We start from the raw sequence: 18,699 nt of genomic DNA, 5'->3' as shown, positions 1-18,699 counted from the left end.
ACTGCTCTAATACGAAAAGTTTCTCGTCTGAAAATTCAGCTTCCGCGTGACAAGTTTTATATTTATCTTCTTACCCATTCCCATTTCGCTGAGGATCGTGATTGGGCGTTTTCTAAAATAAATATCGAAAACCTGATTCTTTCAAATCTGGACATTCTTGGGCTCATTCTACTCAGAATCGACAGCATTCTCCGTCCTTCCATTAAAAAAAACCGGGCAAGTGCGAGTCGGACTCGCGCACGAAGGGTTCCGTACCATAATGCAAAAAAAAAACTTTATTTTATTCTGTTTTTAGTATTTGTTGTTATAGCGGCAACAGAAATACATCATCTGTGAAATTTCAACTGTCTAGCTATCACGGTTCGTGAGATACAGCCTGGTGACAGACGGACGGACGGACGGACGGACGGACGGACGGACGGACAGCGAAGTCTTAGTAATAGGGTCCCGTTTTACCCTTTGGGTACGGAACCCTAAAAAGATGTCCCAAAATGTCCATGCCATTACGTCACGTTTTATTATGAGAAAAATTTTCACTTGCATGTGCGTGACGTAGTGGAATGTACAATTTTCATACAAATTTTTGGGACAAGATTTTTTATCATCAGGATTGAATATATGCTAGTGATTCTGAGTTGAAAGAACCCAAAAACACCAGGATCTGTGAGAATCGGGTTTTCAATATTTATTTTAGAAAACGCCCGATTACGATTAGGTACCATCGCGTACCATTGTTGTGCCATTTAGGGTCCAAGCTAAATTGGTTGTTCAATACTTAAGCTATAAAATTCCCAATTTAGCAAGAACCCTAAATGGCATAACATGTGTTCGGAAAAGGCTCCTATTACATGGAGTAAGTGTCTCCTTACCTATCTTTCTCTTGAACACAATTTAATAAGAAAGTGCCCCTGTGGCCTATTTGCTGATAATTCTTTGAGTTTTGAGTTTTTAATCCCATCATCTCTAACTGAAGCTAACCCTGCATCTGCACAGACTTTAATTCAACAAATTGTGGAGGTGTCCCTGGAACCCTAAATGCCATATCAGTCCCGTGTGGTGACTGTACACATGGCCTGTATAAATCTGCACAATCATAATTGATGAGGATCATCAAAGCTAACCTTTAATGTTTTCCGTTATAGACTGATAGGAGACTTCCCAAACACATATGCGTACACCAAAGGCGTGGCAGAGGACGTCCTGCAGAAGTATTCCCAGGGTCTACCCGTGGCGGTCGTCAGACCTTCGATTGGTAAGTTAGGATTTGCTCTGCTTTCCAAAGCAGGTGTTCAACTGGCAGCGATCAGGAACTAAAATTACAATTTGTTTTTCCCTATTGGTCCAAAATTGGTACAAAAGAAGGACGATTAGGTAATTAGTAAACTGTCATTTTAGTATTTTGCGATGTAATAAAATTAAAAAGAAAGAATAAAATTACTTATTTTATTCACCTATTTTATTTGCATCTACATTGTGAGAAAATAAATAAAAGTTGATCGCTACTAGACTTGACCAAGAAATGTCTGCAGAGATTTTTACAGCACACGCAGTTCCAGTGTTATTTATACGTCATAATTTCATAGAAGTTTGACGTTTCAAAATAACACCTGCACTGCGAGTGTTGTCAAAATCTCTGCAGACTTTTCTTGGTTTAACTCTAGCTTTTTCGGTGTCGTTTAACCCTTTACCAGGCTGACATTTCAAAAATGACAATCGAATGTCAGTCTTAAACCGACCACTGACTAACAGGCCGCCGGACGATATCGGATTTAGTTAGAACAAAAATTTGACAGTTCCGAACAACTGACCGGCCGATATCGTCCGGCGGACTGTTAGTCAGTGGTCGGCTTTACTCATCGAAAACATGTTTAAAGTGCCGTACTTAGAGGATATAACCAACGGAGACGCCATGTCTAAAATTTTCGGTACAAAATAGTCTGCCGTTTTTTGCGGGGGAGGGGCACATCAAATGTATAGGTACGTCATGTCAGATAAACGTCAGTCCATACATATGGTTGACATGTGGTTGACCATTGGCCGCCTATTTTCGACAGAGGGGAACGCCTGTTAATGGCGGCTCCAGTATGTGGGAAATATATATCCCTTAGCCTGGTAAAGGTAAATAGCTGCCATAACATATTCGTTGGATCCTATTTACAGATAGAATTGATTAGGATTCTATTGGTTCAGAATTCTATTAACAGATAGTTTCCGTCAAGATTTATTTCATCTACATGTGTGTAAAGAATTCTTTTGTTTTTCTAGTGATTGGAACAGCGAAGGATCCGGTATCGGGGTGGATAGACAACGTGTACGGACCTACAGGGGTAAGTACATTGCTCATCCATATCCTAGCACTTTTCCAATGATATTCTAAAGGGGCCCACAGATTACCAGTCGTACAGAGTCGCAAAAGGCGACAGTTCCGAACAACTGACAGGCTGATATCGTCCGGCGAACTGGTAATCTGTGGGCCCCTTTAAGGGGCCCACTGATTAACAGTCCACCGCACGGTATCGGCCTGTCAGTTAGAATAAAATTTTGACAGTTCCGAACAACTGACAGACAGGCCGATACCGTCCGGCGGACTGTTAGTCCGTGGGCCCCTTTAGGAAGCTCTGGGTGGCTAGCCAAGATGCCAATCGTTTGCACTACGACAACGAAACGCTATCTGTCTCTCTATCGCAGTTATATGTAAGAGTGATAGAGAGACAGAAAGCGTGTCATTGTTGTAGCGCAAACGATTGACATATAGTTATCTTGGCTAGGACCCCTGGCTCCACTTTGGCAATCAAATTCCAAAAAAACAGACACTAGTTTTATTAATCGCGAAAAAAAATTACTTTCCCATAGAAAAAGGACCAGCCAATGTATGAAACAGAACAGCCAAATATTTTTCCGCGATATCGGGGTTGGTCCCATAGTAAAAGTTGCTCAGTATAATCCCAAAACCTCCCTGGCAACGGGAATGCAGTTATTTTTTAGCCAACCTGTATATCAATTTTGCTGAGCAGTTTTCACCTGTGATAATTGGTTGCGCTAACACTTTTTCTTCTTTTTCCAGGTAATAGTAGGCGCAGAACTAGGCCTCCTTCACGTCCTACACGCCGCGCCAAACGCTTCCGCGTCGCTCGTGCCGGGCGACGCGGTCGCCGCCGCGTGTGTGGCCGCAGCCTGGAGCGTGTCGCGCGCCGAGAACCATCAGGCGCCGGCCAGGGACGCACCGCCACTGTACCATTGTGTGTGTTCGGAGAAAGCCCCTATTACTTGGAGTAAGTGTTGTCTTCTTTATCTATATCTATGTATCTATCTCTTTTAAACAATGTAATCCCATCATCTCTACCAACTGAAGCTAAATCTGCACAGACTTTAATACAACGACGTGTGGAGGTGTCATTATGAACATTCGTAGAAATTTTCATTTCCACACTGTCATCACAAATGCCACGCAGAGTTATCTTGGTCCATTCTTGATCTGACTTTAGCCTCTTTGAGAATAGATAGTAGGGTTACTGTCATTGTAAATTTTGTAGTCACAGTAAATTTACTGCCATCTATCGACACACAATTAAAACTAAAAATGTTCTGTGTAAATATCAAACGGTGTCTAACCATGTTTCACCCTCTATTCCAGGTAAATTCATGTCCCTGGCCGAGACCCACGGCCTGAGCGTGCCCCCCATGCAAGCCATGTGGTACTACATGCTGACCCTGACCAACTCCAAGACCATGTACACCTTCCTCGCGCTGCTGATGCACTGGATCCCGGCTTACATCATCGACGGAGTGTGCATCCTCCTCGGGAAGAAGCCACAGTGAGTATTCTCCCTAAATCTATAATCTGTCTGTATCTTAGGTATTTAAATAAAAGTAAACAAAACTACCCTCAAATGGCTCCTTAAGCCAGTTGAGGCTAGATGAAAACATTACACGATCAAATAACGTAGGTTAAAGTGGTCGTTCAGTGACTGATCCAGGCGGTTTCGTATTTGGTTAACCAATAAATGTTGTAACTACCCGAAAATGTACAAATTGTTTGTAAACTTTTATTTAAATACCTAAAGATACAGAATATAGCTAGTTGTACGTCACACAAACTACTTTACTAAAATGGATCGGAGTGAAGTGAAAATACAAAAATGTGACTTAAACAAACTAAATAGGTTAATAAACCGCCTTCGGCGCGCTCTGAAGAAAATGTCGCGCTGCGCGCGCTCTAAAGCCCCCTCCAGACTATGCGCGTGAATCGCGGGCGAAGCCGCGAACGCGAGTGTGGAGTCGATTTCGCTGTCTGCGAAAATCGACTACACACTCGCGTTCGCGGCTTCGCCCGCGATTCACGCGCATAGTCTGGAGGGGGCTTAATGCCAGGCGCCCTGATACTAAAAGTCGGGCACAACCCGACTTAATGGCTCCTCTACACGAATGGCCAACGCCGGCCAATCCAAGGGACGCAGCCATGCGGTAGACTGAGATAGCAATATCACTTGCTCCCTCTAATGCATAAATGCGTCCCTTGGATTGGCCGGCGTTGGCCATTCGTGTAGAGGAGCCATAAGGTGTTGCGAGCGCATTAATGACGGACACAGTCCCCTCATACCAAATGAGTAGTTATAAAAAAATATCTTCAAACTTTAACCCTTTACCAGGCTGACAGTTCAAAAATGACAATCGAATGTCAGTCTTAATACTCAAAATAGAACAAGTGTCGCTTAACTTCGAACTCGGGTAAATCCATCCGCCCCTTTCAGCGAATATCTACCATATTACCTTTTCTTAATACCAAAATCGCATAATCTGACAGATGGATTTACCCGAGTTTGAAGTTAAGCGACCACATGTTTAAAGTGCCGTATGTGGGAAATATATATCCCTTAGCCTGGTAACGGGGTTAAAGTTTTTATCATCATCATTCCGAGGTAGACGAAGTCAAAATAAACTCAAATTCTTTCCAGATTAAGAAAAGCCTACACAAAAATCGAGCAATTCGCGGCCGTAATAGAGTTCTTCGCGCTCCGCGAATGGCGCTTCCACAACAACAACATGACACGCCTATACAACGAGCTCTGTGACGCCGACAAGCACATCTACGACTTCGACACCAGCGCCATCGACTGGAACGAGTTCTTAGCCAACTACATGAAGGGCATTAGGGTTTATCTCTTAAAAGACCCAGTTACTACTATACCGGAGAGTCTTAAGAGGCATAAAAGGCTCAAATGGCTTCATTATGCGTTGCTGACGGTACTAAGTTTGTTAGTTTTGAGGTTATTATGGTTTTTTGTGTCATTTTTGTTTTGAACTAGTCTGTGTGGATAGTTAAGTGGGATTAATGGTATTGAAAGGGTGCATAAAAATGTGTATTTGTGGCATTTTCAACCAAAAGGATACTTGTCGGTTGATAATAAGGCGCTATTTCCATGTAGCTTCAATTTGAAATCAACTTTATCGACAAACGACAATCACCATTTGGTTAAAAAAGTCACATTTGGTTACATTTATTATATGTCGTAATGCTTTGAAAAGAGTATGTTTTCAACGTAGTAACGACATAATATTACCATACCTAAACCAAAACAATAATTGATTAGCAGTATGAGGGACAAGACGGTTTCAAAGCAGTGACTACATATTATTTAGTATGTTTAGTATGTTGTTTTGTATAGTTATACATTGTGTCGCTTAACTTATCTATATAGTAAATCCATTCGACACTCTCAGCAAATATCTACCCTATTACCTTTTCTTAATACCAAAATCGCATAATCTGACTGATGGATTTATCCAAGTTTGAAGTTAAGCGACTCAATTAGAACAGCTATAAATCTGTTAGTTAATTCCGGCTTAAAGTACAAATGATATAACACATTAGTTAGGAACCAGATCCTAGCAGATACCTTTTAAAAGCTGGTTGATAATATTTTAGGTAAATCAAAGTAAATAATCTATACCTACGAAATATTATATGTCAAGTTTCCCCCTAAATATAACCCTTTACCAGACTAAGGGATATATTTTCCCACATACGGCACTTCAAATATGTGTTCTATTTTCGATCAGTAAGACTGACATTCGATTGTCATTTTTGAACTGTCAGCCTGGTAAAGGGTTAAGGTACATAATTCTGTTATAATCATTTAAATCTCGCATGCTTGGAAGCCGATGAATGTAAATAATTACAATATTATATTTCGTAGTTCAAACTACGCTACTTATTTTCTTACGAGTATTAGATCGTTTTAAACGAACTAAATGTGTTTATTGTATAATTTATCATGAATGCCTTATTAAACTGTATTTTTACTAAAGTGCCATTATATGGAACTTGCTAACTATGTAAACAAACCGCCATATTGAAATTGTCTCTGAATGATGAATATACTAGTGAGTTTTGTTTACATAATTAGCAAGTTCCATAGAATGGCACTTTACATCTTTGTATTTTTTTTTATGAGGTTTTGCAAATAAACTAGTTATATTAAAAGACTCTAAAAGAGTAGAATCTAATTATTAAACATATGGATGTGTAATGGATATTTTAATTTTATTTACTTTGGTTACTGTGCTTAAATAATATGCGTGATTAAACTACTATAAAACGACAGTTTGCAGGAATTAAAGTAATAAGTAAGTACAATGATAGTTATGATAAAATGGTATTTGCTCACATTGTAATATTAAGGTGATTTTTGTAAATTGTGTGATTACTTAACTATATTTTAAGTGTTGTTGTATTAATAAAGATGTAATAAATTATACAAAATGTAATAAATATTTGATAAAGATTTTCATAGTTTTATTGAAATATCAGTGAGATTATTAGGGGAGATATAAATAAATAGTTTTCACATTAGTTTCATTTTTTATTAAAACGTTGTTTCAAATACAAAATGGCCACGACATAAACACAACAATATTTTTGTTAAATTTTGGTTTCGAGACTTCAACATAACGAATTACTCGTAACTGCATAAATTGTCAAAAATAAGAATAGGAACTAACAAACCGTGCAAATATTTGTGAAAGTCGAGTTATTGATCAAACATGAGAAAATCCACAATTCTGGTTCACTGTTTACCATTGGCTCACTTCTCAAACTCATCAACCCCCGCAAACACATTTTTTATGTAGCACATCATGAACGGCGACGAAATACGTTGGTTCACTGTGTACCACTGGCTCACTGTTCACTTCTCGTACTGGTTCAATCTTCGTAAACTCGTAACTTCCATGCCGTAAATCTTAAACGATGCCGCTTCCTCCTTAAATGATACCTGCAAAACCGTAGTTCGTTTTAAAACTGAATTTCATACAAAAATATCTACCCTCTTAAGGGCTAGCCATACAAATGAAAAATCCAGAATTTGTCACTGAAATTTGAACCTATAGTGCAGGGAATAGAGTTGATTTTGGTTTTGTTTGAAAATTTAACGAAACAAAACAAATGCGACTCTATTCCAATTGAATATGATTTAAATTTCATCGAACTGAATAAGTACTATAGGTAAAACCTTGGGCCATAGGAGGATAGAGTTAGACCAAGAAAAGTCTGCAACGATTTTGATAGCACACTATGTAAACAAACCGCCATATTGAAATCATCATTCAGTGACAATTTCAATATGGCGGTTTGTTTACATAGTTAGCAAGTTCCATAGAATGACACTTTAGATCTGAATATGGTACTAATTTCAACTCGATATCTCCACGCGTTCCCGAGATAAAGGGTATTGACAGACAGACGGACGGACGGACAGACGGACGGACAGACGGACGGACAGACGGACGGACAGACGGACGGACAGACGGACAATAAAGGGCTTGTGCACAAATCACGCGAGGTTCGATAGAGGGAGGGGGATCACGAAAAAATCACGATAGATCACGTTGGGGGAGGGGGGGTATAAGGAAACGTCACGTGTATTTTTCTACAGTGAACGAAATTAAGAAAAAAAAACCTACCACATGAGTAGACATTTTTTCTCGGTTTCGTAAAACATAAATCTTCACTCTGCACTTCAAAATAGCGAGTCTATTTAACGAAAATAGAAAAATAAACAAGATTTTCTATATATAGATGGTCAAGCAAATCTTGTCAGTAGAAAAAGGCGCGAAATTCAAATTTTCTATGAGACGATATCTCTTCGCACCTACATTTTTCAAATTTGCCGCCTTTTTCTACTGACAAGATCTGCTTGACCAAGTATATAATACTATTTATCTTAAAATTAGGTCGAATGAAAAAAAATCAAAAAAATACACGTGAGGTTGTGTGGGGGGAGGGGGGTTAGCCAAAAACCTCACCAAATTTCACCAAGGGGGAGGTAGTGGTCAAAAAGTAGCCGAAAACACCTCGCGTGATTTATGCACAACCCCAAAGTGATAAAGGGTTCCGTATTTTGCCTTTCGAGTGCGGAACCCTAAAAATGTAAATATGTATTCTCACCTTGGACTCTTTACGTTCCTCAGTACCGTTCTGTTCAGCCTGTAACATATGGATAGTTAATAGTACATTACGATACAAGTGCGATAAGTAGGAAAATAGCAACGAGTGGCGATAAATGAAAACACGACCGAAGTGAGTGTTTGAAAAATCGACACGAGTTGCGAATTATCTATTCGCACATGTATTGTACAACGTTTTAAGGGGCCCACAGTACGGTTACCATCAGTTCGTCACTGACATAAACGCCGTCGAGAACGTAATTTACTTTCTATACATCTCGCTCGCACTCGCATATTAGTGCAAACGGGATGTATAGAAAGTAAATTACGTTCTCGACGGCGTTTATGTCAGTGACAAACTGATGGTAACCGTAACAGATTACCAATTCGCCGGACGAAATCAGGCAGTCAGTTGTTCGGAACTGTAACCTTTTGCGTTTAACTGACAGGCTGATATCGTCCGGCGAACTGGTACATATGAGTTAACACCCTTTACACTTTCGACATAGTTACTTAATGTGCTTATTATCGCACTAGTGCGGTAAAGTAGCACTATATGTACTGTAAATATAAATATATCACCCTCACCTTGGACTCTTTGGGTTCTGAAGTATTGTCCTGCCCGGCCTGTCAAATATGTATAATTAAATAATGATTCGATTTTACTATTTAAGCGCCACTTGCACCATCCCGGGGTTAGCCGATTAAACCTGGAGTTACCATGGTTACCAGTACAATTTGACACTGGGTTTACGGTTTAACCCTTTACCAGGCTAAGGGATATATATTTCCCACATGCGGCACTTCAAACATGTGTTATATTTTCGATGAGTAAGACTGACATTCGGTTGTCATTTTTGAAATGTCAGCCTGGTAAAGGGTTAACCGCTTAACCCCGAGTCAGTGGGATGGTGCAAGTGGCCCTAAGTGTACCAACTTAAATCGGCCCTCTTCTTAACCCTTCGACCGCTATTGGACGTCAACTGACGCTCGCGCGTCTCAATTTCAACCTTCGTGCATTCCGACGCGCCGCGCACGTCATGGCTCCTCTACACGATGGGCCAACGCCGGCCACTCCAAGGGACGCAGCCATGCGTTAGAGGGAGCAAGTGATATTGCTATCTCATTCTACCGCATGACTGCGTCCCTTGGAGTCGCCGGCGCTGGCCCATCGTGTAGAGGAGCCATCATGCGTGGCGTTCAAAGGGTTAAATAGTATTGTAATATCGTCAGGTGACAAGCAAAACTCCATAATTACAAAAAAATCGTTAAACAAAAATCAACCTTATTTGAGTACTAATATGGTTCACTATGGCTATGAACTTGTGGTGGTAATTAGTGAGTTTTGCTTGTCACCTGACGATATTTGTATTGGAAATATTGGAATCGAATTTAAACTACCGTGTACTACGGTAACTTAATTAAAGCTAATTTTATGGTTTCCCTCACGTATTTTAGTCACTCGCGCGTAGGGATGAAAATTCCGGAAAAAAATCAAATGTTTTTTCAGGAATTTTATTAGATTTCGTTTTTTCGGTTATTTTCCAATTTTATTCAGAAAAATTAAATAAGTCATACACAATGCCACTGATGAAGTGATGACAGTGTCAATGTCAATACAATGCCAGAAACTAACACATTAGACGTGCAACCTTTACCTAAACCTACCTGTTTAACCTTTTACCAGGGATATATATTTCCCACGTACGGCACTTCAAACATGTGTTCTATTTTCGATGATTGTAAGACTGACATTCGATTGTCATTTTTGAACTGTCAGCCTGCCCAGCCTGGTAAAGGGTTAAATTCCTAATGAAGTATATTGAAAAATACAGATGTTTAAAAGAACTTGTTTTTTTTCGGCTTTATTGTTTTTTTTCGGAAGTATTGTAACTGAAACTTGCAATGTTTTTTTGGAAAGAAATTTGAAAAAAAAAGCAAGTCGTTTTGAAATTTTCCCGTATTTTCCGGGCTTTTCAGCGCTACTCGCGCGATATGTTTCGAAGAGCCTAGATCTTAATTTTCTAGCACTAACAGTGCATGAGTGAGTTGCGGTGAGTGAAACGGACCTTACGGGCACTAAAAATGGGACTAGTTCAGCGGTGTCACTCATGAATTCGAGCTTTTAGTTATATAAGTTATTAATGTACTTTTTGTGCTGTACATACCTAGCTTTAATCTATTACACAATAAATATATATATAACCGTGCAGTCTAACGCAACTAGTTGCGACCAATAGCGCGCGTGATGCGAACTCATCAACCAATCGCGTTGTAGCGGTGTCACACCGCTGTACTGGCCCCATTCATGCCCCATTCTTATTGCCCGTAAGGCCAGTCGTTAGATATCCGTCAAAGGTTGTAATTAAGAATACCTCTTGCTCAGCCTTCATCACGGGCGGTATGTTGGCGCCGAGCTTATCTGCTAGAGATTGAACCTGTAGTAAGCAGATAATGTAGTTTTAACTTTTTATAATGTAACTTAGGCTAGGAACGACATACATTCCGATCCTCTATATACACAGTGTTCACGAGTAGGTAACTCAAAAGATTTTAAGTTCAAAATTTTTAACAGTGTATTCCTGATCGTATTTAAAGATGACTAAAATGTCCTATAAACTTCTCTGTAATTAGCCTAGTTTCAGAGATAATACCAATTAAAAAAAGTTTTTATTTATTGCAAAAACTAGGTTTTTTACGAAAAAAAGATAAAAATCCATTTTAAGTGACAAGTTTACCAAAAACATTTACTTTTTATGTACAAAAAAAATCGAATTCACAAATAAAAAAAAATTCTTGGCGAAATTGGCCTAACTCATATTACATTTTTTCCTTACTTTGGCCTCATAAATGCGTGGTTAAACTCTTTCGGGTTCCTCGTGAACACCGTGTATAACGTTAGGAAGATGATGATGATGACTCACTGTAGGATATTGCGAGAAGCAAGCGCGTGCGTGTCCGACACAGGGAGGTGGTACAGCCCGCCCGTAGCGGTCGCGGTCCGTTGCGTCGAACATGTAGAACCCTGGAATAAAAACGTTACAGGTTATCTTCTTCCTTCTTCCTCGCGTTAGCCCGGCATTTTGCCACGGCTCATAGGAGCCTAGGGTTCGCTTGACAATTAATCCCATGATTTGACGTAGGCACTAGTTTTTACGAAAGCGACTGCCATCTGACCTTCCAACCCAAAGGGGAAACTAGGCCTTATTGGGATTAGTCCGGTTTCCTCACGATGTTTTCCTTCACCGGAAAGCGACTGGCTTTAAATATCAAATGATATTTCGTACATAAGTTCCGAAAAACTCATTGGTACGAGCCGGGGTTTGAACCCGCGACCTCCGGAATGAAAGTCGCACGCTCTTACCGCTACGCCACCAGCGCTCCTATACACTTACGAAATATAGTTTAAAACGTTACAGTTTATAACACAGATTAACCCTTCACCAGGCTGACATTTCAAAAATGACAATCGAATAGTCTTACTCGTCGAAAATTGAACACATGTTTGAAGTGCTGTATGTGGGAAATAAGTATATATCCCTTAGCGACACTTGCACCATCCCACTAACCCGGGGTTAACCGGTTAAACCGTTAACCCAGCGTCAAATTGTACTGGTAACCATGGTAAATCTAGGTTTAACTGGTTAATCCCGGGTTAGTGGGATGGTGCAAGTGGCCCTTAGCCTGGTAAAGGGTTAAGACTCATTCGGTCAGGATCCTTACAAAATACAGACAAGAGGTTAACACAACAATCATACGACGCAACTTATCGAAAATTCAAAACTAGTTTTCCATAAGTTGCAGATAATGATACCTACAACTTATCGAAAACTGATTTTGATTATATGAATAAGAGCTGCCATTTAACTTTTTCGACGCCAGGTCCAATGCCAAAGACGGATTAATCCGTCATAGACCACAGAGCAACATAGACCTACGTGCGTACGCATAAAGTTCAATTTCAGTTTGAAGAACACTTGCCCTCCTAAGCCGAATGGCGGTATCTCAAAAACAAATGACGTTGAAAATGGAATTTTCTGATAAAGAATGTAACGTATATGTTTGCTTTAAATTTTTATTCGAGATACCGCTAATTGACTTAGCAGGACGACTTTAAGTCTTAATGTCGTCGTTACTAGTCGTGCCCACAGCGCCATGGACAACATAGGTGCTATGGCGTACGCTGTCAAAGTATCTGTCACACTTTCGAGTAAGGTATTGGCTCGCTTGCGGCTGGGACCTTGGCGTGTCATTGATGTTTTTGTTTATAACGTTTAGCGTTCAAAGGGTTAAGTACAAATCGCAACACTCCTAACTGTACATCGGTGGATCTTATTACAAAAGGCATAAAGTCCACCGATGTACAGTAAACAGTGCGCGATGGTAGTGACCTCTGGGCGCCTTGAAGAGTGCGACAGCAAAGTCTCCATCCCCCGCGACCAGCACGCCGTGCCTCTCCTCTTTGAAGAACGCCGTGAGCTGCGAATACAACCAATAAGGTATTTGACTACTAGTATTTAACATATTGAGGACAGAGATGCATTAACTCGATATCAAACCCTTAAATTTCGGGTATAAAATACTTGCATTGTATCTTCTAGTTTCTTAGTAGTTCCTTTTTTCGAACTGTCAAAACGATTTTGCTACTATGGAATTTATATGAAACACTAGCATGTGACGTCACGATCAAATTACCTACTCTTTATTGTTTTATACGGGTTTTAAAATAGAAATTGTGTCAAAATAACTACTGTCTACGACATCTACGTTTCTCTATTAATGTTCTAGTGCTTTATTTGATGCATTTTAATTTTACACAATTCGACCTAGTCGTATAGGATTAAACTAACTTTGAACGCCAAAGACGTCACCTGACGCGCGCTGTTGTGGCTACCTCCCAATATTAACCCTTTATCAGGCTAAGGGATATATATTTCCCACATAGGATAATTCGCCAGTAACTGGCCACTGTTAGTAATTGGCCACCCTAAACTAAAAATGAATTCTATTCACCTATAAACAGAATTCATTTCAATAACTGGCCAGTTTTCAATAACTAGCCGCCTTATACTAAAATTAATTATGTTTATATAGGTGAATAGAATTAATTTTTAGTTTAAGGTGACCAATTCCTAACAGTGGCCAGTTACTGGCGAATTACGCTGACACTTCAAACATGTATTCTGTTTTCGATGAGTAACACTGACATTCGATTGTCATTTTTGAACAGTCAGCCTAGTAAAGGGTTAACCGTGCATTTTGACAAGGTCCACGATGACGCGCCGCGCAGGATAGGCGTGGCGTTGAAAGGATTTTTTTTTATTATTAGAGCTTTCATAATTCATTAATTTTTAACAGTTTTATATATATTATTTGACATAAATGATAGTTTTATATGGACCCCGTTTGGGTAAAAGCCTCTTCCAACCCATGCCATTTTTCTCGGTCTTTGGCTGACTCCATCCAGCTTGCACCTGCGACCTTATGAATATCTTCTGCCCAACGCCTTCGTGGCTTGCCTGGTTTCCTTTTTCCTTGTGCTATAGGCCCTGACCATGATGTTTTAAGTATCATTAAATCTAGCAATGTGGCCTGCCCATTTCCACTTGAGTCTCAATGCATGCTGGAGGGAATCTGTGAGTTTGGTTCTCTTTCTTATATTTTCGTTTCTTACTTTGTGTATTTTCCTTAAATTTTTAATTTTTAATTTATTCAGGTAATTACAACACAATATCTAAGCTTAATTACAAAAGTATCGTTAAACCAGTAAGGTTTGTCTCGATACTCCATCCGCGGTAGATTTTAACCAACAATAGAATAACTTTTAACAACAACTTAAGAAACTACTTACATATTCATAACATGCTCAATTTAATCTATCATTTAAATTACAACAACCGACACCACTGCACTGAGCGCCAAATAAATAACATTTTTTCCTTATCCTATTGTTCTGCCGACCGGCCTGCACTCGCCTGAGTACAGGATGCTCCAAATTTATTTGAGCTTTTAATTATCTTATTCATCATCATCAGGCTATATTAGTCCACTGCTGGACATAGCCCTCCCCTAAAGAGCGCCAAAGCGCCCTGTCTTCAGCTTGCCGCATCCAGCATCGGCCTGCAGTCTTTCGCAGATCGTCATCCCACCTGGTCGGAGGGCGTCCTACACTACGTTTGCCGAGTCGCGGTCTCCACTCAAGAACACGTTTACCCCAGCGGTTGTCGGTTCTTCTTGAGATATGGCCCGCCCACTGCCACTTCAGCTTGCTAATTCTTTGAGCTATGTCGGTAACTTTGGTTCTCTGTCGGATGTATTCGTTACGAATCCTATCCTTCAGAGAAACCCCGAGCATAGCTCTCTCCATAGCTCGCTGAGCGACTTTGAACTGGTGGACCAACCCTACCGTGAGTGTCCATGACGGGTAGGACGCACTGATTGAAAACTTTTGTTTTCAAGCATTGCGGTATGGATGACGAGAAGACTCGGCGAAGTTTCCCGAACGCTGCCCAGCCCAGCTGGATCCTCCTCTTGGCCTCCTTCTCGAAATTGTTTCTACCTAACTGCAGAATCTGCCCAAGGTAAGTGTATTCGGAAACGATTTCGAGGAGGTGACCATGTACGACTATCGGTATTGGATCAATGTGGCCATTGATCATGACTTTGGTTTTATCCAAATTCATGCTAAGACCGATGCGTCGTGAGGCTGAAGCTAGGTCGTCCAGCAACCGGTTCAGCTCCTTCAGCTCCATCTCATCATTATCTTATTACGCTCAGCTCCATCATTATCTTATTACGTATACAAATAATCCTACCAATGATTTCAACTTTTTGTATTGTAGTATTTAGAATTATTTACTATTATTACTTATATAATAATATAAATACCTATAAGTGCGAAGTTAACTCTGACTCTGTCTGTCGGTCTGTCTGTCAAGTCACACGCTCTAACCACTGAACCGATTTTGATGAAATTTGATTATTATGGAAGCTATAATTCTTATGGCTGGAAGCGAAGGGGTGGAGGGGGGGGGGGGGGTGCAATACGAAAGTACTAATTCTAATTCTACAACTAATTTCCTTACAGCTGATTCAATATTGCTCTTTTAAGATAGTTTGTAATATTATTAGCTGAAATTTCTGCCTTCCATTCAGTTGGGAGTTTATTTATGAGATCTGGTACTATAAATTGCGATGTTCGTCGTCCATAGAAGTTTTTAAATTGCGGTTTCTTTAGCACGCTTTTTTGAAATGTCTTACTTCTTTCCATCGAGCGCTGACAAACTGCAATTTTATGCTTTATTTTGTTGGTGAAAGTCCATGTTTGGCTTCCATAAGTTAGGCTTGGTTCAAAGGGTTAAACGCCCTAAATGTTAAGGGTCTCTAACTCTGTACCTGTGTGGCGAGGTCGGAGTCCACATGGCCCACCTGCCGAGGCTGGAACACCACCACACGACACACGCAGTTGCCCGGCGTGTAGAACTTGCGAAGGATCTGCAACGAATAGGTTGGATGGCACTATTGACAAAGCTTTTCAAGAATTTTGAAAAAACAACAAACAAATTGCACTGATAGCTAATGGGGTGGACTGTATTACGAGCCCCGATGCAAATTATTTCGTCTAGTTCCACACAAAAATTATGTTTATTTTAATAAATTTTACACATGAACATAAAATGACCCAGTAATGGGAACCATAATAGTAATGTTTAATCCAGTTTATTTTGATCGTATAATAAAATTGCATGAGTCTTTTATTGCTGAAAAATGTACTTTTCAAAAGCGTTGTCTAAATCATATTATTGTCCTCTCCTACAGCACTGCTGTATGCATGGGCTCGAAACAAAATTGTCAGTACATTGGCAGAGCCGTGTTGTTTTGCCTAGTAATAGCCCTTTTCACATCTGCTGTTTTCCTACCCGTCAAATAAAAAATGGTGACAGGCAGACTGACTGACATGGAATAATAAAACAAACGTTTTACAAATAATGTATGTTCGAAAGAGGTCGCGCGCCAGCCAGTCGCCAACATGCACCAAACATTGGCATAATATCTAAGAACGGCCCTTACGGGACATAAGAATGGGCCAGTACAGCAGCACACGAATTCGATCTTATTGTGCAGTCTAACGCCACGACGCGATTGGTTGAGAGTTTGCATCATGCGCGCGATTGGTCGCAACTAGTTGCGTTACACTACACAATTGGCTCGAATTCGTGAGTAACACCGCTGAACTAGCATCATTCTAGTATCCTCAACTTTCGTGAGCGTGAAAAGTTCTTCACTTTGTTTTTCTTGTGAGTATATGGCCAAATGGGTGACGCCCGATTGGACGTCCTAGGTACTGCTGGAGCGACGTAGTTGCTCAAGACCTGCTCAACCTCGGCCATGGCGACAGGCGAGAGCTATCGCAAGACTGAGAGGCATGGCGTGATCTGGTGTCGGAGGTCAGGACTCACTTTGGGTCGTTGCGTCACCGTAGTAAGTATATAGCCGAATTACGTACTCACTTATCTTGACCCATGATCAATACCAACAAAAACATTTATGCAGAGTCAAGCGCGTTCGGTTGTATCATTTACTAACGACCCGCCCCGGCTATGCACGGGTTAACAAATTATACACAAACCTTCCTCAAGAATCACTCTATTGACAGGTGAAAACCGCAAGAAAATCCGTTTAGTAGTTTTTGAGTTACAAACACACAAACAGACAGACGCGGCGGGGGACTTTGTTTTATAATGTGTAGTCATTAAACCAAATCAAACCTGTTGTTAACTTGTGTAGTTAACAGCGCCATCTATGTGACCTCTTACACACTTTATCGAGCCCTAGAATCCCTAGATGGCTTATCGATCTACATAAAGGTACCTACTTAGTTCCCTATACAGTGCATAGGTGGCGCTGTAATTAGTTATAATTATTTTAGGCTAGCGAATTTGTAATGTACTCATGACACTTTCCCAATACAGTTTTGTCTCCAACTCCCCTCAAGATCCTCCGAACTCCTACCACGTGCCATCACCTGTTCTATCTGAAGTATTTTGGAGTCCTTTGGCCTGTAGTGCAAGTAGCTGTCCTGGTACAGCTGGTCTCCGCTCAGCAGAATAGCATCCAACGTGGAAGAGCACCAGCGGCAGACATCTTGGACTCGGGACATCGCCACCGCCATCACGGCGCACGCCAGGGCCTGAACAATTTTAAGTTAGGGAACATTGTCTAAGTACTAGACTTATATCGACCGGATATGAACCGTGAAATAACGAAATATCGGTAGCTCGAGAACAATACAAAAGGTAATCACGGTTCATATCCCGGTCGATATGTCGCAGTCGGATCGTATAATCCGCCGTATTACATTACGGCTAGCCGTTTTCAAAAACAGGGGCGTTTTGAAATGCGGCGGTTTAACGATTAGCCGGATTGAATGCGGCTGAATGAGAATCCGCCGGAATGTATTCGGCGCCATACGTTCTTCAACACGGCTAGCCGTAATGTAATACAGCGAGCCATTAGCCGCCGCTTTGACAGTTTTTAGTTCCCATTTTTAACACCCGTGGCGCTGCCTGACAAACGCTGGGGTGTCCATCAAATCTGGAGTTCGTCGGACTGTTTCTTTTCAAAAAACATTTCTTTCGCAACTTAACTAGACGGAGCCCCGCTTCGCGGGGCTCCTATTTCTGAGCGGTTTGCCCTTCGGGCATCTGAAGCTACCTAACGAACCTAACCTACCTACCTATTGATTTAGTGAGACGTCCGTGAAAACATTACACTTTGGGGAAAAAAGCGTAGGTAGGTAAGTAGGTTAGGTTCGTTAGGTAGCTTCAGATGCCCGAAGGGCAAACCGCCCAGAAATAGGAGCCCCGCTTGCGGGGCTCCGTCTAATTAAGTTGTGAAGGAAATGTTTTGGAAAAGAAACACATGTAGTGCGGTGGGACCATGGTAAAAATAAATTAAATTGCAAACATTGTCAAACTCCGGTTATGTAGGCGACCGAAAGAACTGGTCACTCTACAATCTAAAATAGTATTACGATGCGGCTAAACGTTGGCCGCCTTATTGAAGAACGTATCGCAATGACAATCCGGCTAATCGTCGAACCGCCGCATTTCAAAACGCCCCTGTTTTTGATAACGGCTAGCCGTAATGTAATACGGCGGATTATACGATCTGACTACGACAGATATACGACTTGATTCCATGTATCACTACCAGTAGAAATAGATGGAAAAATATTCCACATATCCCCACTGG

The 18,699-nt window shown here is 40.8% G+C and overlaps 2 protein-coding genes across 3 annotated transcripts in view; one reads left to right on the top strand and one right to left on the bottom strand.

The window, feature by feature from the left end:
• The window catches only part of LOC134803862 (fatty acyl-CoA reductase wat-like), a 35,386-nt gene extending 28,601 nt beyond the window's left edge, over positions 1–6,785 (top strand). Inside the window, exons 7-11 of the mRNA XM_063776687.1 lie at positions 1,143–1,252; positions 2,266–2,327; positions 3,065–3,272; positions 3,635–3,815; positions 4,956–6,785. Of these exons, the coding sequence (XP_063632757.1) occupies positions 1,143–1,252; positions 2,266–2,327; positions 3,065–3,272; positions 3,635–3,815; positions 4,956–5,301 (907 nt within the window). The 3' untranslated portion in view covers positions 5,302–6,785. The remainder of the gene's footprint in view (positions 1–1,142; positions 1,253–2,265; positions 2,328–3,064; positions 3,273–3,634; positions 3,816–4,955) is intronic.
• A 65-nt stretch (positions 6,786–6,850) lies between these two features.
• LOC134803859 (uncharacterized) overlaps positions 6,851–18,699 on the bottom strand; it is a 105,397-nt gene continuing 93,548 nt past the window's right edge. For both annotated transcript variants that reach the window (XM_063776684.1, XM_063776685.1), the window contains 8 exons: positions 17,471–17,635; positions 15,841–15,939; positions 12,837–12,924; positions 11,370–11,470; positions 10,821–10,883; positions 9,034–9,072; positions 8,447–8,485; positions 6,851–7,274 (listed from right to left, as the gene is read on the bottom strand). In XM_063776684.1, coding sequence (XP_063632754.1) covers positions 7,188–7,274; positions 8,447–8,485; positions 9,034–9,072; positions 10,821–10,883; positions 11,370–11,470; positions 12,837–12,924; positions 15,841–15,939; positions 17,471–17,635 — 681 coding nt within the window. In that variant the 3' untranslated portion in view covers positions 6,851–7,187. The remainder of the gene's footprint in view (positions 7,275–8,446; positions 8,486–9,033; positions 9,073–10,820; positions 10,884–11,369; positions 11,471–12,836; positions 12,925–15,840; positions 15,940–17,470; positions 17,636–18,699) is intronic.

The sequence above is a fragment of the Cydia splendana genome, chromosome 27 (assembly GCF_910591565.1).
Source record: "Cydia splendana chromosome 27, ilCydSple1.2, whole genome shotgun sequence".
Lineage (NCBI taxonomy): Eukaryota > Metazoa > Arthropoda > Insecta > Lepidoptera > Tortricidae > Cydia > Cydia splendana.
The sequence above is the reverse complement of the archived record's forward strand: the minus strand, read 5'-3'. Positions and strand labels throughout refer to the sequence as shown.